Below are 26,615 nucleotides of genomic sequence, written 5' to 3' on the forward strand. Positions count from 1 at the left end.
GCTTCAGTGTTTGCACACTTGATTAGAGTTCCTTCCTGAACACATCTGCACTTTGACATTCACTCTGTCAGAGCGCCACCTACTGGTGACAGGAAATGTCATTGATTTAGTCACTTTTTCCAAGTTAAAGCCACACCTGATTTTTTATATAACTAATTCCTCTCATTTCAGCTTGCAAGGAGGACACAGGGGGAGGAGGAGAGGTCACACTAGGTGGAGGAGGAGAGATGTCAGGAAGGCATGAACATGTGTGTGAGCTCTGTGACTGAAATGTAGTTTCACTTTGGATCACACCAGATCAACAGTCATGCCACTTTTAATTCCTTTTTTAAAATTCCTCTCATTTCAGCCTGGACACAGAGAGGAGGAGAGATGACACACTTTACATGCATCTCACACTGCTGTCAGCTGAACTCTGTCATTAACATCCCAACTATTTTAACTTCAGTGTTTGTTCTCAGAGCTGCTCCAAACTTTGCACACTTGATTAGAGTTCCTTCCTGAACACATCTGCACTTTGACATTCACTCTGTCAGAGCGCCACCTACTGGTGACAGGAAATGTCATTGATTTAGTCACTTTTTCCAAGTTAAAGCCACACCTGATTTTTTTTATAACTAATTCCTCTCATTTCAGCTTGCAAGGAGGACACAGGGGGAGGAGGAGAGGTCACACTAGGGGGAGGAGGAGAGATGTCAGGAAGGCATGAACATGTGTGTATGTGACAGACAGATGGCTTTAAATGTCAATCGCTTGTGTCTAAACTCACGCCACGAGGAGGTGGCTGCTGCCCAGGTAGGCGGCTGCCACACGTGTGAATGCAGGCACTCCACGACCGCACGTGACAGACGGATGCCTTTCGGTGTCCATCGCTTGTGTCTCGACTTGCGCCAGGAGAGGCGGCCGCGCCAAGGGCAGCGTCCACGACACTGCCCTGTGACCGCAGGCACTCCACGACCGCATAAGAGCTCGGGCCCGTCACGATACTGCTCGCAGTTTTAATTTGTGTTGAGATTTAAATAAAGAACAAAACATTTAAAGTATTTTCTTTTTTTTAATCTTTATTCCTGAAATTACCAGTGTATATGGGAACTTTACGGCCCTAGAAATCCTAACTGCAGTAACTACGCAAACGGTAAAACTGAGAAAAACTGCTAACCGGCCAGCCAGATGGGTTGAAGGTAGGTAAGTGATATGACATTATTTCTACATTTATTGATGTTTTTTATGCTCAAAAAGCATGACGATTTATTTGACCTTGGACCCCAAAAATGAAGTTACTGCAATCTGGTTTTGTATTGCTGGAAAATGTTTTCATAGTAATGCAAAAGTGCAGTAACTACAATTTTTTTGTCTTCTTTCAGCTTTAATAGAAAAAAAAAGTTTATAAGTGTATTTAAAAGGGTTTAACAACTCTATTCAAAGATTTGTGAATTTTAGACCTGATATTTGTATTCTTTATTCTAAAGTTATGTTACATTTTAGTCTTAATATAATTTTATCTCACTTTTTTTTACTTAATCACTATCTAGATATAACTTTCTCTATCAAATACACTGATAATTTCTATTATTCTTGTCTTCACTATTCAACACAATGAATTACTGCAGTAAGTGAAATTACTGCAGTAAGTGAACTTACTGCGGTCTGCTTTGGTTTTATGTTAAAATTTGGATATATATATATATATATATATATATATATATTAGGGCTGTCAAAAGATTGATTTTTTTAATCGCGATTAATCGCATTTTGTCCATAGTTAACTCGCGATTAATCGCAAATTAATCGCATTTTTTGGCACATTTTTTTTTCTTCTTCTAAATGTACCTTAATGTATTTTTTTCATATTCTTAATACTTTTAACAACATAAGGGCAAATATACTCGATTTATGAAAATGTTTATTTAACACTTCAAATATCCCCTTACCAAAACATGGGATCAAAACAGGGTTATAAGAATATATCACAAACAATTAAAGTGAACATGTCACAGGAGATAGTGTAACAGGAGATAAGTACAGTTAGGATATAAGTGCATTGGCTTGCAAGTGATATCTCAGACTGGACGTGCTTCTATGGTAGCTCATTTCATACCCACAGTACGCGCAGATGACTTTGGTCTTATCGACTGAACCATCTGGCAGTCTTTTGAAGGTGAATTTGCCGTTCACAAATCGATTTTAAACGCGTGTGGACGCGCCGCTTCCCAGTATTGCACGCTTGGTGGGCTGCCACTAGAGGATGATTGACAGGCACTCTCCTTTAAACAACAACTTTTTGCGAGCGTTCGCGAGCGTTCCCGAGGCGGCGAGTCGAGCCCGGCGCCTCTGATTAGCATAAAGTAGATTCGACGTTAAAAAAATGAACGGCGTAAAGAGGATGTTGCGTTAACGCGTTATTAACGCGTTAACTTTGACAGCCCTAATATATATATATATATATATATATATATATATATATATATATATATATGTAATGGTATGGACAGTCACATTTCTGCCTCTGTAATTGATGTGAGTTGAATGGCTTATGAGGTAGGGGAGTGAGGGCATATAGGGAGGCTCTAGCCCCCCCCTTTCTTCCTCTTGCTCCCTGGCACTGAGCCCCACCCACTTCCTGGTTGCAGCCTTCCACTTCCACACAGGTAAGGTGCATGGCTGCAGTACTGCTGCTCTCGTTGGATGGTATTCATTTATTTTATTTGTGTTGTTAGCGGGTAGTTGTGGCCGCGGTTACTCTTAAGGTCACCGGCAGAGTCAAAGGGCTTGGCAAGAAGGCTTGTCGGATATCTGGTGGCACAATGCAAATCGTTCCAGCCACATGTTCAGCCCAGCACTCTGGGACTACTGTACTCTTTGAGCTTTTGGAGAAGGGCCTCCCAGCCGGACTGTTGGCCTCTCCAGCACTGGTTAGAGTCGAAGGGGGCACTGCCTACATCCCCGTCGTCAATGTGGGATCCTCTGAAGTGCTTCTTTACCCATGAACAGTCGTAGGTGCTTTGAGTGAGGTCCATGTAGTGAGTTTGCCCTCTGGAGTGAAGGAGGTTCCATCTCACTTGGCCACAGTGGCATGCATCACAAGCCGCGACCCTGATGCTTCAGGACCAAATAGGTGCGGTGGATCTGTCCGCTCTGCCCATTGACGAACAGAATGAGGCGTGTCTTCTTCTCTGGAAGTATGCTTCCGTCTTTTCATCCTATGAGGGTGATTTAGGCTGTACTAGTCTGATATCCCACGAAATTCCCCTTTTGGATGACGCGCCAATTCGTCAGCGCTATCAGCGCATACCACCATCAGACTACGAAGTGGTCAGGGGCATATTAATCACTTGCTTGAAACGCAGGTTACAAGGGAGAGCTGCAGCCCATTCGCTTCGCCAATTGTTTTGGTCAAGAAGAAAGATGGTAGCCTACACTTGTGCGTAGACTACAGACAACTCAACAGCCGGACCAGGAAGGATGCTTTTCCGCTTCCTCGAATCGAGGAGTCGCTGGACACGCTTACTGGTGTCCGCTGGTTTTCCACTATGGATTTAGCCAGCGGGTACAACCAGGTCCCGGTCGCTGAAGCTGACCGCCCCAAGACGGCATTCTGTACCCCATTCGGTCTCTTCGAATGGAACCGAATGCCATTCGGGTTATGTAACGCACCCAGTACATTCCAGCGGCTAATGCAGCGCATTTTCGGGGACCAACAATGTCGGACTGCGTTGTTATACCTCGACGACATTGTAGTCTTCTCGTCCACCTTCCCAACACCTGGAAAGACTTGAAGTGGTTCTGCAGCGGCTACAGCGAGAGTGTTTGAAGGCCAAATTGTCTAAATGCTCATTTTTTCAGCAAGAAGTGCATTATTTGGGGCATGTCATCTCAGCCCAGGGCCTTTCAACTGACCCCGGCAAAGTGGAGGTGGTAGCCAGCTGGCAGCCCCCGACCACTATCTTGGAGCTGCGATCCTTCCTCGGGTTCGCAAGTTATTATCGTCGCTTTGTGGAGGGTTTCGCCAAGCTGGCTGCTCCTCTCCACCGCCTTGTTGCTGAGCTTGAGAGGTCAAAGGCCAAGCGGTCTGAGCCCCGTGTTTCAGAAAGATGGTTGACAGAACATCAGCAGAGTTTCGACGCCCTGAAATCCAAACTTACCACCGCCCGCGTGCTTGCGTACGCTGATTTCTCCCTTCCTTTCGTGTGCGGCCCATAGCCTTCGCCAGCCGAAGCTTGAGACCAACAGAGCGTAACCCAGCTCCATGAAGCTGGAGTTTCTGGCTCTAAAATGGGCTATGACGGAGAAATTCCGTGAGTACTCTAAAAAAGGCCCTTCAGGCCTGATGGCCTTCAGCGTGTCAGTCGGCTGTCTGGGCCTTGCCACAGTATCCGCCAGCTGACATTGGCGCACTTCAGCAAGCCGACCCGGTGATCCTTGAAGTGTTGGCTTTTTGGCGGCAGAAGCAATATCTGGGTCGTGAAGAACGCAAGCAACTGTCCCAGCGTTCTTTGGTTCTTCTCAAGCAGTGGGGCAGACTGATTGAGCAGGCCGGAGTCGTTTATAGAAAAGTCTTGCGCCCAGAGAGGGGTGGAACAGTTCTTCAGGTACTCCTGCCTGTTGCATTGCAGAGGAGAGTTCTTACAGAGGTGCATCAAAATCAGGGCCATCCGGGTGTCGAGAGGACGTTGGAGTTGCTGCGGCAACGGTGTTACTGGGCAGGAATGTCTGAGGACGTGAGACACTGGTGTCAGACCTGTGAACGGTGCTTAGTGGCCAAGGATTCTGGGCCACCTGTCCGTAGCTTCATGGGGCATCTGCTTGCTTCGGAGCCGAATGAGATCTTGGCGATGGATTACACCATGTTGGAGCCAACCCAAAATGGGTTGGAGAACGTCCTCGTCCTCACCGACGAGTTTAGTAAATACACCCTTGCTATCCCTACCCGTGACCAACGGGCCTCCACTGTTGCTCATGTACTTGTCATTGAATGGTTTTCAAAGTTTGGCGTCCCGGTACGGATTCATTCCGATCAGGGCCGAAACTTCGAAAGCGGCCTTGTTCGGCAGCTATGTTGTTTGTACGGCATTGAAAAATCCCGCACTACGCCGTACCACCCAACGGGTAACGGTCAGTGCAAGCGTTTTAACCGCACCCTGCATGACATGTTGCGCACTCTACCAACATCACGAAAACGTGACTGGCACTCTTGTTTGCAACAGTTGTTGTATGCTTACAACACCATCCCACACCAATCGACAGGGGAATCGCCCTTTTTCTCCCCGTCGATTTCTTGCTGGGGCGAGTGAAGGAACCCATAAGTGGCTCAGTAAATGACTGGGTCCAGCAATATCAGACCCGGCTGTATCTGGCTTTCGACGGTGTCCGAGATCGGCTGAAGGACGCAGCACAGCGCCGGAAAGAACGCCACGATCAGACTGTGCGGTCAGTGCCTTTGGCAGAAGGTCAATTAGTGTTGTTGCGGTAATTTGGTTGGAAAGGCCAAAAGATTCAGGATAAGTGGAACCCGGTGGTACATCAGGTGGTGAAAGCTCCCTCTGGAGATGGTTCGGTGTGCGCAGTGGCACCAGCAGATGACCTTGCTAAGGTCAAACGAGTGCATCGCACTCTGCTCAAAGCCATAGTCGGCTTGCCTGCCCCAGATGGCACTTCTGCTCCTTCGACCAGTCTGGCCAATTTGCCAGTCAGGCAAGACGAACTGTCGGACGAAGACGACTTGTTGGCCTTGGTAAGGGAAACTTCTTTTCCTCCAGCTGATTGTGGTGCACCTGTACTGACATTACCTACCACCTCGACGGAACCCTTGCCCCTGGCACAGTTTGCTCCTTCGATCGCCCCGCAGCAAATGGCACCCCCATCAGCACCTTCCTCTGGCTCAGCGGCATCATTACCATCTTTTCAGCCCGCTCTGTCACAAGTTTCTCCCCCAGAAGGAACCAGGCGACGGACAGCCCGGACTACGGCTGGCCACCATTCAAACCGTCACCATTTGCCTCGACCCACCACTATTCAGTCAAATACCGTGTCTTGGTGTTAACTTGTGTTCTTGCATCGTCGGGCCGACGATGAAAAAGGGGGGGTGCATTGTAATGGTATGGGCAGTCACATTTCTGCCTCCTTAATTGATGTGAGTTGATTGGCCTATGAGGTAGGGGAGTGAGGGCATATAGGGAGGCTCTAGCACCCCCCTTTCTTCCTCTTGCTCCCTGGCACTGAGCCCCACCCACTTCCTGGTTGCAGCGTTCCACTTCCACACAGGTAAGGTGCATGGCTGCAGTGCTGCTGCTCGTGTTTTGGCTCTCGTTGGATGGTATTCATTTATTTTATTTGCGTTGTTAGTGGGTAGTTGTGGCAGCAGTTACTGTCCCCGTTCCAGTACGCACCTGTGACTGGAGGACTAAGGTGCGTACTCGCAGCATCTCTTGTGTTTTGAGTCATTAGTGGAGTCAGCTGATCGGCAACCTGTTGATTTTCCCTGTATCTTCCGGACGCTCTATCCACGGACCTGAGACGCTCCATCTTCCACGGAGCAGTACATTCTCCCTCTTTGGCGACCACAAGGACGCCTGCAAAATAGTCGCAGCTTAAAGATAAGTAGCCTGGGATCACTGCTGCTTCGCCGGGCCCCGAGTCGAGCCGCGACTCGGTGAAGACTGTAGACTGTCGGACTGTTTAATTGCTGTCGGTGGAGCTCACCGCGGCTCCACGTTGCACCTCGGTGCGTTCTCTGCTCGCTATAAACTGCGACACCTGCTGCCTGTAAACGTTCCCTCCGCCCCGTCCTCAGTCACAGGCCGAGCGGCTGCACCACAAGGACTCGTGGTTGTTTGGTGTCCGTGTGAGTGTGTGCTTGTGAGTGTGTGCATGTGCGTGCGGGTGTGAATGAGAGAAACGTGTTGAGTGTGAGTGTGTATGTGAGTGTGTGACTCAAGGGGTTATGATGGGGCCCAGGTGAACCATCAGATTTAGGATTTCTGTCTGATTTCTTTATTTCTCTTGGTTTTTCTTGATAACTGTTATAATATTATTTGTTTATTTAATTGTGTTTATTGTTTATGGTGGTTCCCTTATTAATTGTTCCCTTTTTGTTTCCTGTTCCTAGCATCTGAGAGCCAGCGGTGGAGGTGTTGTCCCTGGGCGACGCTTTCCCTCTGCGTGCTGTGTGACACCTTTGTTTTCTCTACACATTATAGTTTGAGTTGTTCACGTGTGAATGGGGTGCTCTTTAACTGAAGGATTCCCTTCCCCTCCTACCCCTCCCGGCTGTGTCTCCTCATTGTTGCAGGAACCCTTTACTCCCCCCTTTGCCCCTTAACTTTTAAATTTGCAATATTGGTTGTGAAAATAAACTTATTGTTATAATTTATTGAAACACGTCTCCTGCCATTTTGGGTTACGTACCTGTGTGTCCTTTTTGTTTTACTGTTTATAATTTAATTTCACTTTAAAGGTCCTGGGGTGAAACCCCCCAGGTGGCGTTGTCGGTTTAAGTTATAGAAATTATAGATTGAGTAAATACCCTTTTCATTAACTTTATTAATTTAATTAATTCTTGTGGTCCACCCCTCGTACCGCCACATAAGCATACCATGGCAAGTCGATTACTGCGGCCTACTTTGGTTTTGTGTTGGAATTTGTAGTTACTGCAATTTTTATATCATTTATTCTCTGAAATAAAGCAAAATTGAAATCTAAAACTTTTTCAGAAGATAAAACAGACATCAAGGATTTAATTTAGTTGTAACTCAATTTCTACCAAAAACGTAGTACAGCAGTTAGACTTTGTAGGGCAGTGTAAAGAAAAGGTGTTTTATTGCGGTGCCATAAGGGGCAGTGAACATTTTTGGGTGCACCTAAATTATGTGCCGGTACACTTAAATTAAAAAGTAAGGCGCAGCAGTGTGACCAATGATAAAAGTTAGTCAGGAGCCCTGTGGTTTGTCAGATTTTGACCCTTAGTTCAGTTGTTAGTGATCTAGACACTGTATGGGTTACGCCCTGTTTCCGGGGAAAAAATAAAGTAAAAAACGGAAAGACGACACAAGCACGACACGTTAGTCTTCATCAGTGTATTTTTCCTTTTTTTCCGCCGACTGCTTCTCTCGCAACACGGAAAAACACAGGCATCAACAATCAATTGCTGAGCAGCACATTCGCCACAGACTTAACAAAGAAAATAAAAATACAATTGCAGTTCCAAACATAACTTATGCAAGTGAATTTTGATAAAAGGTAAGTAAAAGGTTGTAAACAAAAAGTGATATAAAATAAATTATTTTATCCATAAGTGTAGTTACTGTCTCATTTTCAGTATCTGAGAGGCAAAAGCAGTTGAACACAGAACAGATGATCAATCATTCATATTAATTATTAATTATTATTTTTAACTTTTTGTGATCATTCTCATGATAACCATCATTATAACCATGACATGCGCTATGAAAAGACTCTTTGTTTTTGGTTTGTTTGTCCCTCCTGTTTGTTTGTCCCTCCTGCTGAATGTGTTATATAAACAAAGCTTAATTTGGTTTGACTATTCATTGAAATTAAAACAAATATGCACTAAATCCCGAATAAAACTGGCTACTCATCTCATCTGCTCACCAACAGTCCAATTTTTTTACCTCCATAGCAACTTAAAAGTCCCTTTGTTACATCTCCTGTTGTTTTTGAATGTGCTATTGTTAGAATTGGCTTTTAGTTTGTTCACTTTAGGCTTGTACTTTTTCACTGAACTCATATAAATCACTGGTTGTGCTCATTAATACAGTGTTACATTTGATTTGATTTATTGGGATCTCCATTAGCTGGAGCCATAGCCACAGCTATTCTTCCTGGAGTCCGCACAACACCTGTGCATCTATACATTGCAGTGCATAATTACATTAAATAACGAACACAATAACAAAACAGTGATAACAAAAATAATAACAAAAACACAACAACAGTCAAGTACTCAACACAACACACACATGACCTAAATTATTCACAGAATGTAAAGATAAACATATAGATAAACATGACATGTATCTATGATGGTCAGACCAAACATAAACATTAATAAATATAAACAAAACCCTTATTGATTATATATCTTGATGGGAGTGGCAGCATCCATTAGATATTAGCAAATGCAGAGAGCTGCTCAGCTAGGAGATGTTTTTTAAGTAATATTTTGAATTTATTTTTGCTACTTTCTTGGATGATCTGTCCAGGCATGGTGTTCCATTTACTCATGGCTCTATATACTACAGTACTTTTTGCTCTGTTTGTTTTCACCTTAGGTAGTGTGAATCTGCCTTCTGAGGCATGCCTGATATTCTAATCATGCTCATCAAAACTGAAACAAAAACATTTATACAATACCCTTGGCAATTTAGTTACTGAAATATTTCTAGTAAAGTTAAGCAATGAGGCAGTTAATCTATTCTTAACACTTTACCAGGATAGGCAGTTATGCATTATATTCACATTGGATTTATATGAACACCTTAGTAAACAGCGTGCAGCCTTGTTCTGAGCAATTTGCAATTTTTTTATATATGACATGGCAGCACCTGACCAAACCTCTGAACAATAGTCCAGATGAGCTAAGACAACTGTTTTAATGACATTTCCCATTATATTTTTAGGTAAAAAATTTAAACATCTCCTTACAACTGAAAGACCTCTGCCCATTTTAATTACCACTGTATCAATATGTTGAGCCCAGGATAATTTACTATCTACAATAATGCCAAGAAGTTTGGTCTTTTGAACTTGTTCAACTGCAATACCTTTAACATACAAATTAAATTTTGGATCATTAAATAACAGATGTTTTGTCCCAAATACAATGCTTTTTGTTTTAGAAACATTAAGAATCAGTTTGTTATTTGTTACCCATTCCAATGCCGACTGCAATTCCTTGTCCAAGCCATTAGTAAGCATTTCAGTTGTGGAATCTGCCATGTATATTGTTGAGACATCAGCATACATCGCTATTTTTGCATTTTTTAAGGTTAAAAGGTAGTTCATTGGTAAATACAGAATATAGCAGTGGTCCCAGGCAGCTTCCTTGTGGAATTCCACAAGTTAATGTTTTTACTGCAGAGAAACTTCCATTAAAGTACACTGTCTGTTTTCTATTTGCTAAATAGCTTTCTAGCCAGAGTATTAAAGCCAAATTAAAACCATATCCTTTCAGTTTTTGTAGTAACAGATTGTGATCAATTATATCAAAAGCCGCGCTGAAGTCCAACAGCACAGCCCCTACTAAATTCTTATTGTTGACTTCTCTGTGCCAATCATCAGTCATTTGAGTAAGGGCTGTGCTAGTGGAATGTCCAACTCTATAGGCATGTTGAAAGTCTGTATTTAAATCATTAACTGAAAAATAACATTGTATTTGTTCAAAAGCAATTTTCTCCATGATCTTACTCAGAGCAGGCAGCAGACTAATTGGTCGACTATTAGGGCCACTGAATGGTACGGTTGCATTCTTTGGTAATGGAATGATCTTTGCAGTTTTCCATGCTTGTGGGAAAACACATTTTTCAAAACTTAGGTTCAACACATGACAAACTGGAGTGGCAATCAAGTTTGCTACCAGTTTCAACAGTTTTGTATCCATATTATCCACCCCAGATGGTTTGTCTTTACAATCAAGTAGCAACTTTTCCACATAGCTCACATTGACTTTAGTAAATTCAAATGTACATTTTTTTTACCTCTCATAATTTGCTCTCTAATCAGAGTATGTGATTGTGATGATTGAAAGCCAACAATTCCTCTTACTGCATTGGGAAAAGTAGAGGGTAGAGGGAGATCAGGATGCAGCTACACACAAGCAGCCATCTTGAAAGACATGCTAACCTGATAAGCAGGAACCCGTTGAATCTTCAAGGCCCTCTTTTATCTGACAGTTAGGTTTGCTAGAATAGATACACGCCTCAAGGACAACACCCATACATGTTTCATTTTAAATCAGAGATAACTGTCCAGTAAGACCCGGTTGCGTGAAAGTCCAACCACTGTATGGGGCAGACCCAGCCCAAGAAGATAAAATGTGACCAGCACCTAGAAACAGGGCTCGCTCTGACCGAGATCATGCGGGAGCTCTGCCATTCCAAGCCCAGCGCTGCCATACTTTACCTGTGAATAAATATATCTGTGAACTGAAAAGTTCTCTGATCTATCCTTGGGCTTCATACAAAAGAACTGGGGGTTAATAACATACACATAACATTGCTTAATTTACTGCATTAAATCCTCGCAATGGCAGATGAGACCAGTTGTTATGACGGTCTGAGTCACCGCAGCACTCTGTCGGCTTGTGTCGCGGTGGTTCATGGGGCCAGTTGTTGTTTCGGTCTGATTTGCAGCTCTCGGTTGGCAAGTAAGTTGGGAGTAGGGATGCACCGATACCAATACCAGCATTGGGTATTGATTACTGTGCGCGTGTACTTGTACTCGTAATCATAAAGGCGCTCCAATACTAATACGGCCATTACGCCACGAAGCAAAGTTCTTTAAACGGTGCGATTATGGCATATTTTTGACTCTCCTGTACGCGTACGGCAGCATTTTCTGTGTAAAAAGGCCTTCTCTTTCACTGTGCTGGAGCTGCTGACTTCATACTCATCGTCATGCTCTCTCTCTCTCTCTCTCTCTCTCTCTCTCTCTCTCTCTCTCTCTCTCTCTCTCTCAAAGTAATGATAATAACTGTTACGAAATTATTAAGTACTCATATCGGTACTTGGTATCGGTAAGTACCCAAATGTAAGTACTTGTACTTGGATGAAAAATGTGGCATCGGGGCATCCCTAGTTGTGAGTTGTGGTTCATGAGACCGGTTGTTACTTCGGTTTGCAGCAGCTCTATATTGCCAGTAGAGGCACTAGTGGACCAGGAGACTCATGTTAAACACCATAGAACAAGACGATGGGCTTCCTGCCAAGCCTTAGTAATAGCTTAGGTTACGCATTTGCAGCTACTGGGACAGACGATGCAGGGAAAACTGTACATTTGACAAAGAACCGACTCATTTGCTGCCGACACCTGATTCCACCTCAAATTCCATTTTTTTTTATTACTAAACGACAGTAGGCACAACTACAGCTACATGTGCAAAACTCAAACCACAGTCTGCATCACCAACAGTCACCTGAGCTATACAGTTCACATCACCTGCAAAACCAATTCACTTTGAACAATCCTCTTGACAAAAAAACACCAACATCAGACACCAATACACATCTTAGACACTTTTCATCTTTACAGTTTGAATAATTTCAGTGACTTCACATGAATCAATATTTTCTTTAAAGAAAAGAGTGAAATTATTTCACATGAAAATGTTCATTTTATAACATACCAGTTTTTTAGTTAAACAAGATGGAATGGAAATTATCAGTTTGCTTAAATATATATGTGACCTGCCATGGCAAAACCAGCAACAAGTCGGGTGGGACGAATTCGCGTAAATGACGAAATAATAAATCCGTAACGTTGACTACAAATGCTACGTAAGAAGAAAGGAGAACTCTCTCCTTGGAAGACGTTCATGTAGCGACAAACTTTCTCAAGAGTTTATGTACAGCAGATGAAAAGAAAGTCCGCCCGGACCTCTTATTTCATCGGAGCCAACGAAGTCTGCAGGAATATTTTTCAGTTTCTTATGGGGTGAGTTTCCGTTAACATCCAAGTTAACTACTTTGCTTGGCTAGCTAAGCTAGCTCAGTGCTGTTGTTTTAAAATGATATGCACATTGAAACTAAGCTGTAATGGGAGGTTTTTGGCTCGTAATGTGGGCATCTGATTTACAGTTTTTTTCAATTGCTAACAAGCGCTTACCCATACTTCAGATACTTTGTCTAAACTCTTAACACAGACTCACACCTACAAAACACAATTGGCCGAATGGATCATTTTCTTCTCAAAAACGCATTTGGTTAAATATATACTAACTCTTCATTTCAAAATAGAACACATCTTTCTCTGCACACACTAACTTTACCAAAACACTGGAAATCTGACTCAAAATGAAATTATTCTGTCAAAAAATAACACTTGTTTTCACTTCACAAGGTACATGCAGTCAGTCAAAGTACACCAGGTTTCAAAATACTGGCTATTGTTGACATTACAAAAACTGCATAGACTTTTATGTTTCAGTTTTAAAGGTATTTGCATGCCAAACATGCAATCCACCGTTTTTACACTAGATTTCTTGGTTGGGAACTGTATGTCTACATGTAATGTTCACATTCAAAAGCATTCCAGTAAAAAGCAAATCATTTTTTTTCCTTTACTGTTTATTACAGGAGGTACAGTAGAAATACTGTTTACAGTATGATAGAACAGAAAAAGTTTTACAGTATTGCTTACAACAAAATATCCATGAAACACACAAAAAGCCCAGATAAAAAGTTTGTCTTTTTCTGTTTCTGTTTCCAAAAACATCACTCCTCAAAGTCCTCCTTTTACTGTATAAGTGTCAGTGTAATAGAAAAGCATAACCCCTGCCACTGAGTCTAAGCCAGACTGGAATCAGCTGTGGTTCGCCCAATTTACCCAAGATAAATCAGCTGTGTGTCAATTATTTAACTGTTTATTTATTATCAGCTGAGATATATTGTTTTTGAACTGATATCATTGCAGAAGCAGAGGTTTTGATACTGTATCTTAAGGTTTGGAATATTGTTTTTGCTATTGTAGGATGTTGTGTGTTAACATTCGTAAATAATTAAAAAACAATCCATAATTTTGTTGGGAGGTATAGCTTGTCTGTTAAGAAAATGCAAGCATTGTGGAAGTGTGTTCACTGAGTGCATATTGTGTGAAGACAACATGAAATGTGTGAATGGTATGGCCACAAAAGACCGATGCCAGGCCAATTGTGTTTAGAGTTTTGAAAATGTGACAACTGGTTGGACAAACGGTTGTTAGCGACAAAGGGGCCTGTTGGCATTGCTTGAATTGACTGTGATGCTAATAGTTTAGCAACTAGCCTACCTGAGGACAATAGGCTAGTTGCTAAATCATTAGCAGGCTAACAGATACCAGATATCACTGATCTGTCGGGGGGAGGGCTTATGTGAATGAGATGCAAATGAGCACCATTGTGTTTCCTTTCTCACCAGGGGCCTCATTTATAAAGCTTGCGTACGCACAAAACGGGGCTGGAAACGTGCGTACGCCACTTTCCACGCAAAAGTTGTGATCTATAAAAACCAAACTTGACAGGAAAGTGTGCGTACCTGTACGCACATTCTGGAGACTGGAGGGGAATCAGCGATACAGATGTCAGATTGTAGGAAGTAAACGTGAGAAAAACTATTACAGATGACTTGCACACATTTAATTTCACTCCATATCATACGTTAGATCCACGTTATCATGATGAACTCCAGCAGTGTTTTTGACGCTTTTATGGAGTGATATTATTTTTCATATTACAGTTTTTCTCTGTTGGTTTGGCTCATTTCTTGAAACAGAAATTACATTCTTAAAACTATAAGACCATTTGGCCAAACAGTCTTACAGTTCTGCACAACATTACAGCTCACTAGCAAAAGCGCATATCTCTCCCAAAACTGTTCACACATGCTTCAAAACTAGATTCCTTTACCATGTAAAGTGTCAGTACCATCAAAATGGCAAAGATCTTTCTCAATTGCTTTTGGCTCATTTGCATTCACTTAGTGCTTTTACCAAAAATAAACTGGATGGTTCAGCATAACACCATGGATGAGCTGCAGAACCTCATATCTCTCCCAAAACAGTTTACTTATGTGTCAAAACCAAACTTCTTTCTCATGTAAGTAGTCAGTGCCCCCAAAATGCATCATCCCTGTGGCATTCTGTGAGCACTGCAAGTCAAAATGCTTAGATGTTTTGTCACCATGGCAGAGACGTATAAAACCTAAGAAAAGGACTTTACAGTAAGAGCAGCCTCCAAAGTTTGACATCACACACACTGCACTCATATTGCCAAGGAAATTGTAACCATTTTTATTCACATATAGCCTACATAAAGTAACTCAAGATTATGTACTGTAAAAACAAAATGTATAGGCCTACAGTTCTCTGTACATGTATGAAATATGAACACAAAAAAAAACAGAAAAAATATACCAAGCCTATAGTGCAGTAAACAGAGTTTCACAAGAGACATTTTCACTGGTCATCACTGTCATCACCCTCTGTCTCCTGGCCACCATCTTCATCCTCCTGACCATCCATACGCTGCGCTCTGATTGGCCACATATTTTCATCAACATCACAGCGGATATTTTCCCTTGCGATGCAGCAAGGGAAAAAGTGGCGTGAATGACGCAACCATCCCCTACACTGATCCCCTGTAATGTCATCACACGCAGCATCCATGGCATGGAGCAGGGACCTCTGGTCTTGAGCACGATGCTCATACACTCTCCACCTCCATGCGGAAAAAAACTCCTCAATCGGATTCAGGAAGGGAGAGTATGGAGGTAGGAGCTGCATGAGCATCCTTGGATGCCTGGTGAACCAGGCCCTGATGAGCAGGCCTCGGTGGAAATTGACATTGTCCCAAACTATCACATAGTGTGGGAGGTGAGGCCCTTCCAGTCCTCTCTCATTTTCTGGGACCAGATCAGTGTATAGGTGCTCCAAGAAAATGAGAAGCTTTTGGGTATTGTACGGGCCTAAACTGGGGATGTGTGTGGCCACACCATTCTCTGAAATGACAGCACACATTGTTATGTTGCCCCCTCGCTGGCCTGGGACATCCACCGTGGCCCGGTGGCCAATGAAGTTGCGTCCACGTCTGCGGCCCTTGGTTAGGTTGAAACCAGCCTCATCGACGAACACAAGGATGTGTGGTCTTTCATTCCCCTCTAATGCCATTATTCTCTACAATAGAGTAAAAAAAATCAAATCAGTCATACAGTATAAAGTCATACAGAACAGTAATAGAAAATTACATTGGGCTATTCTATGTTCTCCTCCACAAGTTCAATATAGCCTACTACTGGCCACTACTCCAGTGGATCCAAACTTGGGATATAGGAGGTACTGCAGGAGTATTTGACACAAAGAGGAGAGAGAAATACTGAAGACAGTTTTCTGTTGCAGAATAGGCAAAATGTTGCAGTCAGATACAGTAAAGCTGGATACTGTAGTAGTAAGAGAACACTGAAAACAAAACAAAAAAATAGAAACCACTGCTTACTGTAATTACAGTACTGTAAGGTTACGATGATAAACAACCAATGACTGACTTACATGTACATACTGGTACCGCAGCTCTTTTACCCTGTCAGAGTTCCTCTCAAATGGTACCCTGTAGATTTGTTTCATGGTCACCTGATGTTTCTTCAATACACGGTCTATTGTAGAGATGCTGATAGAGTAGATGTTTTGGAATATAGCGTTGTCCAGAAGGATTGTGTCACGGATCTGTCGCAATGTGATTGCATTATTTGCAATCACTATGTTACAGATCTCTTGTTCTTGGCGCTCATTGAGAAGTTTTCCTCTGCCACCCATGCGAGGTTGTCGCCCAATTCTAGACATAGAAGTAAAAGAACAACACTGCATTACAACTTCCAATGTATATGTCATGTATTTGTTACAGAATGACTTACAAATGCATTGAAGTTTTACTTACAACTGTAATGCAACACTGCACAGTGAATGGAATTCTACTCTAAACTGTATCAATATATCCAATTTCCTTCCTTCAATTTACAGTATTTTCTTGTCATTTTTAAAGTGTCATACATAACATCACATTGAGATACTGTAAGCTACAGTATTACAGTACAGTACTGCAGGCCTCCCGACAACACACACACACACACACACACAGAGTGAATAGTTTATACATGTCTTGCTTTAGGCCTACAGTATGGACAGTACTATATATAGGCTACTGTAATGTCTCCTATACAGTAATTCCATCATTGACGGAGTACATACCTGTTTTCCCTGCGAAATGTTTGGACAATGGAAGAGACTGTAGAGCGGGGCACATTTGGCTGCACTCTGCGACCTGCCTCTGCCATTGTGAGGCCATGATTGATGACGTGGTCTACAATTGTGGCCCGAATTTCATCAGGCACAACTCTGTGTCTTCTTGCTCCTCGGCCTCTTCCGCCTATTCCACCACGCATCCGCACTCCTCCTCCTCTTCTTCTTCTTCCTCCTCTTCCTCTTCCTCCTCTTCCTCTTCCTTGAGCAGGGAGTTGCTCATGATCATTTTCTTGGCCAGGTACCTCCATGTTTATACTGCAAAAGGTACAGGCCCTAGCCAAGCTCTATATATACGCGTTTGGCAGCATTCACAATCATAGACAGCACCAGTCAGGTGGCTAAATAGCTGATTGATTGGTCATCTGAGATGTAGGAACTCCTCCTTCGTTAGTCAAGTTCTAATTTCACCTGACTGTCGATTACTGTCATGAATTTATGAAATGCTGCAAGAAATTCATATGGTTTTCATGGTATTAGCCTACAGTATGTTGACTAATTTTGACAGTTGAACAGACTATTGTGCATATGATGATTTACACAGTGAAATCATGCTGACATGTTTTGGAGAGAGCAACCATTAGACTGAGAATCAACTAATCAGCTTAGATCAGCAAGATCTATTCATTTGGAAAATGTGCTAAATGTATGCTCATTGTGCTAACTCTAGGGTACTTGTACATAACCATTTGCAAAGATGCACTAAGACACTTGAGACATGTACTAAGACATTTGCAATTTGATGAAATCAATGAGAAATGCCATTCTGTTGTGAACATTTGCAAGGTGGTTTGGAGATTTGTCCATGTTATTTTGAGAATGTAATTTCTGTTTCAAGAATTGAGCCAAACCAATAGAGAAAAACTGTAACACCTTCTTTTAAAATCTGACTTGTATCTTAAATCAAAATAATTTTGAAATATTGAATCAGCGCTGTCACCGCAGGAGGAGGAGGAGACGGCCCGTCTGCATGTAATACAGGATACAATAAATATCCTCCATTAGATCACTGCAGAACACAGTGGTAATAACTAAACATTCTCCTTATTTACTGTGCATATGTCATCAACACACATGCATACAGCCATTAAGCCATCGTATACTTGTTACACTTTATCCTCGTTTTTAAACCACCAGAGCGCAGAGGAAATGCGCTATAATGAGTGCCACGCTCGTGCGCGCTCAGTCTTGGAGCGTGGAGAGCGCAACTTTAGCGAACTTAGGATTCAGACTCTACCACCCGGCAAAGGTGGTAGAGTCCCCAGCATGATGACCCCGAGCCACGGCCCCCTGCCCGACTGGAGGTGTATCAACAGGGTGCAAGAATCCGTGAGGATGTCATGCGTTTGTAAGATGAGGAAGACAACAATCAATGTTCATTGTAAACATATTCTTTTATTAATCACAGTGCGCGTTTGCTGTAGCTCATCTGCAACGTTGTTGATGGCGGCAATTGTGTCTCGCTGAAGTTGCAGGACGGCATCAGTGAGCACCCGACCGCTTGATGTGCCATGCCCTCGGCACAGCGTCCGGGTCCGGCGCAAAGCAGCAGCGCAACCCGGACACTGTGCCGAGGGCCCGTCACCCTCACCCTCCTCACCGTCACCCTCCTCTACGCCCAACGCTGCAGACTCTGGAAGGACAGAAACTATTTAACGTTTTGTTTTATATACAATAAAAGTTTAAAATCTGTTCGCCCTTATCCCTCTGGTCTCATGGTCGCGTCTGTCTCCCTCCTTTTCAGACACAATCCCCGTCAAAGTCACATCAAAATCAAACTTCCTCAAATACGCAAGCAATACATTAAATACATGTTGGTAAAGGAGCAGAAAGATGTAATTTACCTTCAGATCGGACCACTTTTTCGTAAGTTCTGCCACCGTCTGCTCCGTCCCACTGACGCCGTTGACTGCAGCAGCAATGTGTTGCCACTCGCACTGCGTCTTTTTATTCGTGATCCCGCTGCTGTGGCCACTAAATTAAATTATTGTCCGGGCCTCCACCTCCCCAACAAGTGTCTCTTTCTCCATTTCTGAAAAGTTACGTTTATTCGCTTTTTTCCTGACCTGTCGCCGTGATTCACCACACGGAAACGATTGCATGCCGGCTCATTAATATGGTCAAAAGTGGGCGTGTACAGGGCGGGATTCAGGTACACACACTTGTAGGTGGGTGATCTGTGATTTATAAAGGTAACATTGCGTACAGCTTGCAGCTCTGATTTTTTTTTGGCGCCCGCAAACTTTGGCTTTTGGGCGTATGTACACTTTTAGTAAGGATCCTACGCACAGTTTTATAAATGAGGCCCCTGGTGAGGTGAGGTGAGATTTGCAAATCTTTCAGGCCAGTTTTCACATATATAGGTCACATATATATTTTTTATTTTCTCTGTAGTCATTTACTAATGCTATTGTTGACAACAACAATGTCAACTATAGCATTTTCCTTCATCGGAACATATCCTTCCTCTTCCTCCTGTCGGCCTTTGGGTCCTATTGTAAAATTATATTGAGTTTGGTTTGCACCCTCAATCCCCCTCTCTCAATGAGAGACCAGGATCCACAACATGGCCCTTATTTCATCAGCAGATACAGCTCTGTGTCTTCTTCTAGGTCTTCCTCCACACTGCACTCTCTCTGCCACACTTCTCCCTTCCTTGGTCAATTTCCCCAAAAAAGTCTTTGTTCTCTTTCCCTATGTCTATATGTGTTCACTAACTTGTCTAAAACAAGACACCTGCTTAGGCTTTTAACTGAAGTTGCAATTAGAAAATTGTAGTCAAGCAATGGAAAATGAGCTAGAGGTTGGTCCACATGAACTGCTGCTGTGCAGACTGTGGTTAGAGTTTTGCACATGCAGCTGCAGATGTGCCCGCTTTCATTTTTGAATGAACAAATTAACTCTTCGGTCAGACCGTCACCTCTACTAGACACACAAAGCTTCGTATGCACACAAATTAAACTTAAGCTTTTAAAAGGTAACTTTATGTTCAGTTATTAATTAAATACTAAATGATACTCTTAATTGATTGTTAGCATATTAAATGAGAAATAAACTGTGAAATGTTTTTTTTTCTCTTTTTATAAAGGGGTGGTGCCCTGATAATTAGTTGATATAAATTAAATCCTTTCATTTTTATTAATTATTTGAAAGAATTAATTACTTCAGATAGCCATATTTCAATGGTCACCCCCTGCTGGCCCCGACATAATTGGTGCCCAATGTGAGGCGAAAAATACTGCTCCCTACTGAAGCCCAACAGAGCAGACATACAGCTTTTGCAGCACTTGCATAACGGTAACTTTGTTTAGTTTTTTGCTTCTTTACTAATGTCATGCGCTATTATCCCTCGGCTACACATTCAAACATTGCCTTAAATAAATTGTGCCAGACACTCTGCTTTGGAGCCCACTGTCTTATGTAACATGAAACTGGTTCAGACATGAATCACTAATTGAGGACCCAACCATTATTTTTGTCTTTGAAAAACACTGTCAAGACATTAACATTACGCTCTGAGGATGGCAAACGCAAGAATGTTAAATTTGTATCTTTTGTATGTCCAGATAACAATCCAACCTTAGTATCTGATATAATTATGGCGCATATCACCACTTTTTTTGCCCTTCAAATGTACTCGTAATCGATAAACTGCTATTTTTCATTTTTATATTTCCTCCTTTGAAAGAAGTAGTTTGATATCTGAAGATATACGTTTTTATGTTGTTGACAAAAAAAATTAGATTGATACCACTTTCATATCTGTATGGTAAAGCTGAAACTATATTTATATGATGACAAGTATGTTACCCACCCTTAATGACTCTGAGGTTCAAGTTGCAAATGAGGTGTGCAAAGACTGATCCAAATAGATAAGTACCAATGTTCACCTGTGACTTGGTTGATAATGAAATGTTGAAACTGTAAATGCCTTGTGAGGGTGAGTCGGGCAGATGGGAAAGAAAGATGCTTAAAAAAAGGGAAAAAAGTGTGAGGCTGTGGCTGTGTATATTATGCCGTTGGTTGACTGTTTCACAACCCTCCCACGGAGAGTGTGCTGAACAGGAGCTTCACTTTGATCACATCTCTGGATTAATTTACAGTGTGTATCAGTGTGTGCATTGTGGTGCATTTGTGTTTTTTTGGTTCTGAGGTGAAGAAAAGGCTGTGCATTTGGCTCAACTTACTGCAGTGATAAGGGAGAAATATCTGTATTAATGTATTAAACAAGTGCAACTTCTCATTGTTGAGGCATCCCTTATGGATGTGTTTGGAAAAATAAACAAAAAAACAAAGAGATTATGAATAGCAACAGCCTTGTATCTGCAACGTCTCTATAAATGCAGCCTAACATGGAAGAATACTACTTTTTCAAATTAAATTCAGGACCTACCGTCATCAGCTGAGATTTCACTGCTGTATCCGTCATAATCAGCATTCAGAGGGCTGTATTTCTGCTGGCTCTCCCAGCTGAAACCTCCTGCATGTTTGGTATTAGTGGCTGCCTTGGCTCTTCCCTGAAGGCCTTGGGAGCGGCTGACTGCTTCCTGATACTGCCCCATCAGTTCATCCTCACTGTCCGATGACGAGCCCTGCAGGTCGGCGTCAGAGTAGGCCTTGTCTGTTTGGGGTAAAGACAGATGGCCTGGTTAAAGTGGGACTGTAAAAGATCAGGTAGACTGGCAGCCTCTTCTGGCCCCAATCCTGTACATCACAGGACATCTGCTTCATAAAAGGCACATATTTCAAGTACAATACCAGTGTCAGAATTGTCCTCCAGAAATTAATTTCACCACACTTCTATTATATAGTTACACTAAGGATTACAGAAAATATAATCATTGTATAATTATCATTAAGAGCTTGATTATTATAATTTTTTTAATTTGTATTTATTTCTTATTTTATTATATTTTGTTTGGCTTTATTTTCCTTTTTATTGTTCCTTTGTTGTCTTTAAATGTTATTATATAATCAGACATTTAATTTTCGGTAAAGTATTGAATGTGCCAGACTTGAAACATGTGTAATTGTTTTCATAATTGTTTCTCAATAGTGGTCATGAAATATAAATTTGAGGAAAAATAAATGGCAGCTGTTGCTTATTGGATAATTTATACAGAGCTATCATTTGGTCACAGCTTTGTTGAGAATACATATACACACTCGTTGTCTTTTTTTTCTCCTGCGTCATCATGAATCATCATGATTATCCATCCAGTGTTTGTATGTCATGATTCATTTTATTTTATGGTTCTGGGTGTCACAATGCCATCCATCCTCAAAGGTTGGTGGTGTTTTTTTTTTTTTTCTTGTCAAGTGATATATTGAATAAATATGGGTCCTGCAAACAAATAAAAAACAGGAGATAAAGAACATGTTGACAAAATTATACTTATTATAATTACAATTATTTTACTGAGATCATCAACTTTGGATATTTGCACTATTTAGTGGAATAGTACTATAACAGGGCTCCAGACTAACTTTTTACATTGGTCGCACTGGTGCACCTAACTTTTTCATTTAGGTGCACCAGCACATAAATTAGGTGCAACCAAAATGTTTTGCTGCGCCTTTTGGCACCACAATAATACACCTATATAGATTTTCTTTATAGTTCCCTTATACACTGGTAATTTCTTTCCTATTCCATCAGTGACTATAAACAGGAATAAAGATAAGAAAACAAGGTAACACTTTAGATTAGGGAACACATATTAACCATGAACTAGTTTCTTATTAGCCTATTCTTATTAAGTGGTTTACAACAACTGCCTAACTCACTATCAATGAGCAGTGGTTAGGAAATTATTGATGGAAAACTCTCACAGTAGTTAATGGCCTAGTAGTTCAGAATATGATCATGCAGAATAAGGCATTAGTAAGTGATTTATAATGGCTTAAATACAGCCAATATGCTACTAATATGCATGCTAATAAGAAACTAGCTACGTTACTAGTTAGGTTAATATGTGTTCCCTAATCTAAAGTGTTACAGGAAAAAAGAAAAAAAAAGAAAAATGTTTTTTTCTTGGTTTAAATCTCAACACAAACAAGAAATCCTAAATTGTTGAAAAATAAACTTAAAATGCTCATCTTTGGTGATACTATAATAAGTGTTAATGTTATTATAATTTCTGACTGCTTCGGTTTGTGGCTGCCTGGTGCTGATGCTGCGGGGGGGGGGGGGGGGGGGGGGGGGGTTGCTCGGGGGGCTGCTCGACCGACCACGCACCTGTCCCGGTACCAGTTGTGTTTCTGGTGCTTTTTAACGATTCTGACACTCCGACAGTAAAAGCAGCATTCCCAGCCAGGCTCTGGTCATAACTCTTTGCAGTAAATAGGATTGTTTAAGATGAGCTAGGCCTGCGCAGAATCGATTGCAGCACAATGCATGCCAGTTAGTTTTGTGTCTGACCCCGACTTGCTCTGTCCTTATGCACACATGGGCAACAATAGCCTCACGAGGCGGCCGCAGTTTACTAACGTACTGCCTACTACATACTCAACGTGTACCTACTGCATACTGCCTACTAAATCAACGTTTGAGTATGTAGTTACCCTCAGACTGTTCACACTGTTAGTATCTCATACTACATTTTTTTTTTAAACTTTATTGACATCTTGTCCTCCTCTTCTCTCACGTAACTGAACCGATTTCATTTGCGGTCCTAGCTCCCGCTTAATGTAAATTACTTACTCAAAACATTAAGCATGATTATTTGTACACTTAATTAAATATTACTAAATATAATTTAAGTCAAATTACCACTGTTAAATGTTTTCTACAGTTTATTATATATGCACGCTCCCACGCTTTCCCTCTTTCTTCCTCTTACCTGAGTACCTGCTTTCACCCACCATTGATGCGTGTGTTAAGCAGCTTTTGTCGATCATTAATCGTCTGTTCATAGATCGTATTATGCCGCTGACCAGCCACGGAACACCAGCACCTTCACCGCGGAGACGATGGAGGTAATTGGCCTGTCGTTGGCAGTAAACAGTACATGTAGGCCTACATGGATTTGGATTTCCCTCTCAGTAAGTAATCACTTATCTGGTTTAAATAAGTACCTTTATTATTTGAGCATCAATAGACAGGCATATGCATGCATAAACAAAATTAACAGACATATAGGCTAATATAATATCATGTATGAGTTTGTGTGACCGACAAGAATAATTCATGTTTAGTCAATATTGTAATATAATAGTTTCAGCGCATACGATCTTAATGTGGTTCCAGATGTGTATTTGTAATGGTCACTGTTAAGACTGCAGCAAGTTAAGGGTTAATTGTCTGTGGCTCTGTTGGTAATGCCTCGGGGCTCGAGTAGGGGGATCGCGCTTCACTCCCTCAGTCAATACAGAGACAAGTGAAGGCGAGAGCAGCATTTGTGTTTTTCTTCACATCTCATCACATCTCTCCCTCACTATCCCCCTTTTTAATGTCATTGCTGTACAAAAAGCGCTATGAGTTTATGAGCACATGTTAAGTAGTGGGTTTCTCATGTTGCCTTTGTTTTGTGTTAAATACTAGAGATGCACTGATCCAGTTTTCTTCCGATCCAGTCCAATACTAATACCTGGGCTGAGCATATCGGCCGATACCCGATACCGATCCGATACTACTGTTGAATGAATGAACCGTATACCTTGCCATGTGACATTGCCACAGATATAAAAGTACTTAATATTATTTATTACCAAATAACAAAGTGTACATTAGCAGAAAAAATAAATAAATAACGCTCCATGTTGCTCTGTGTTTGCTCCTCACTAGCTGCTGTGCAATGCTCTACGTGATGACGTAACCAGCATTGCAAACATTGAATTGAAGTGACTAGATCGCTGTAACTGTATTGCTGTGTATGATATTAATTAAATACGTGTCTTGCTGATATATTGTTGATAAGTCGGAGCTAATTCGGTCGAAGTATAAGCTAGTTGCTGGAGGCCTCGTGGTTCCATCGAGTCGGACTGTTTATTTTGTTGTTGGTGTATATTGTAGTCATACTCCTATATATGTACTTGTAGCTGGTAAACCGTTCTACTGTCTGTAAGAGCCTAGTTCATTTGGCAGCTAAAGTAGATAAGACAACACGTTTAAAACAGTTCATAATCCAAATTGCATGTAACTTTGGTAAAAAGATCATTTAAATAATTTAGATACAGTTAAAACGATCCTCTAGTCATGCTAACTGTGGTCCTGAGACTGAATGTGTGCATACTGGAAATGTGAACAAGTCTAATATGTTTTGTTTGTATTGTAAGTTTGACTCAATACAGACGAGTGAAGGTGAGAAGAGCAGCTGTATTTCTTCACATCTCTCCCTCACTATCCCCCTTTTTAAGGGCACAACTTGTTGGGTCAGATCCTCGAAGATTTTGATCTTTCTCTCCTTGGGCAGCTTAGAGGTTCTCGCATCTCTCCAGATCTTGTTCCGGTGAGATAGGAACTGCACAATGATGCGGTGGCTGGAGTGACGGCCCGCAGCATGGGGTCCAAGCCTGTGAACAATGTCCACAGAGAAGTGCAGCTTATTGTTTATTGTTTATTTTTGCTCTTGAGCGATGTCAGGAGAAACTTGGTCGAGGATGTCGATTATGATTTTCTTGACGTCTTCTCCGGTCTGTTCGGGGATCCCAGCCACCCGGAGGTTCCATCTTCTTTGGTAGGCTTCCAGGGTATTCCATTTGTCGCGGGGCACTGTGTTTTCTTTCTCCAGTGTTTCAACATGACTCTGCAGGGAGTCCACTTGGAGAGTCACATCCTCCACCTGTTTCCCCAGGAACTCCGGGAACGCTTTTAATTGTTTGTGTTATCTTTAACAGTGGTTTCAAGAGAATTCAGTTTTCTGAGGGATTCCTTTTGCATTTTTTCAATTCTCTCCATCACTGTCATTAAAGCAGTGTTTGATACAGTTTGTTCATCGTCTTCTAATTCACTGGCCAATTTTTTTATTTCTTTCCTGGCTGTCGATCTACAATGTTTTCCTCAGGTATTGTAGATGAGCTCTCAGGAATGAGTTATCCATCCAAAACTCCAAGTTGGTTTTCTAGAGTACTACGAGCATATGAATGCATCGCGATGGCGGGGTCTTTGTCCATTTTAAATCCGCAGCCAGGATAGGGGTAAAGGTGACAGAAGTAGTGAGAGCCCACTGCTTCTTTTTTCTTTTTGGGGGCAGCTCGTAAGTTGCATTTAATGACTTTCACTGTATGTGAGAGAGTCCTTCAGAGACAAAGGGAGAAGTTTGGTCGAGTTTTGCGGGGCAAGCCAGGTGCTCATCAGGGTTAGGAAGCTCTAATAAAAAGAAAACCTTTTAGTCTCCTTATCGCTGTATCTACTCACAGTTCAAGCAACTTTTCATCTATAGGTGCTGTTCAGAGCATGGTTCAGTTTTGGCTCATGTCGTAGAGCTTATAGGTGCAGTCACCTCCCTGAGACGCCATCATCTATGTAACCGGCATGCATCGTATGAATAGGACGTTAATATGGCATTTCAAACACACGTGACGTGATCAGAATGCACCGCCTATTCATGGTGCCTTTAAGGACAGAGATCGGGAGACATGTCCACAGGTACGTCCACCTGCGTTCACTACGCGCC

General features: G+C 41.9%; 1 protein-coding gene and 1 long non-coding RNA gene across 4 annotated transcripts in view; both read right to left on the reverse strand.

Annotated features, from left to right (window-relative positions):
- Positions 1-26,615, reverse strand: part of syt14a (synaptotagmin XIVa) — a 184,253-nt gene that overhangs the window by 23,086 nt on the left and 134,552 nt on the right. For both annotated transcript variants that reach the window (XM_084014044.1, XM_084014043.1), the window contains exon 4: positions 21,392-21,619. In XM_084014044.1, coding sequence (XP_083870170.1) covers positions 21,392-21,619 — 228 coding nt within the window. The remainder of the gene's footprint in view (positions 1-21,391; positions 21,620-26,615) is intronic.
- LOC311016414 lies at positions 15,739-17,383 on the reverse strand. Of its 2 annotated transcripts, none has more exons than XR_014597481.1 (3): positions 16,948-17,383; positions 16,252-16,534; positions 15,739-15,879 (listed from the first exon to the last, which is right to left on the reverse strand). It is a non-coding gene; the product is annotated as an uncharacterized lncRNA (long non-coding RNA). The 2 variants fall into 2 exon arrangements; XR_014597482.1 differs by lacking the exon at positions 16,948-17,383 and adding an exon at positions 16,637-16,782.

Source organism: Eutrigla gurnardus (genome assembly GCF_963514095.1).
Source record: "Eutrigla gurnardus genome assembly, chromosome: 7".
Lineage (NCBI taxonomy): Eukaryota > Metazoa > Chordata > Actinopteri > Perciformes > Triglidae > Eutrigla > Eutrigla gurnardus.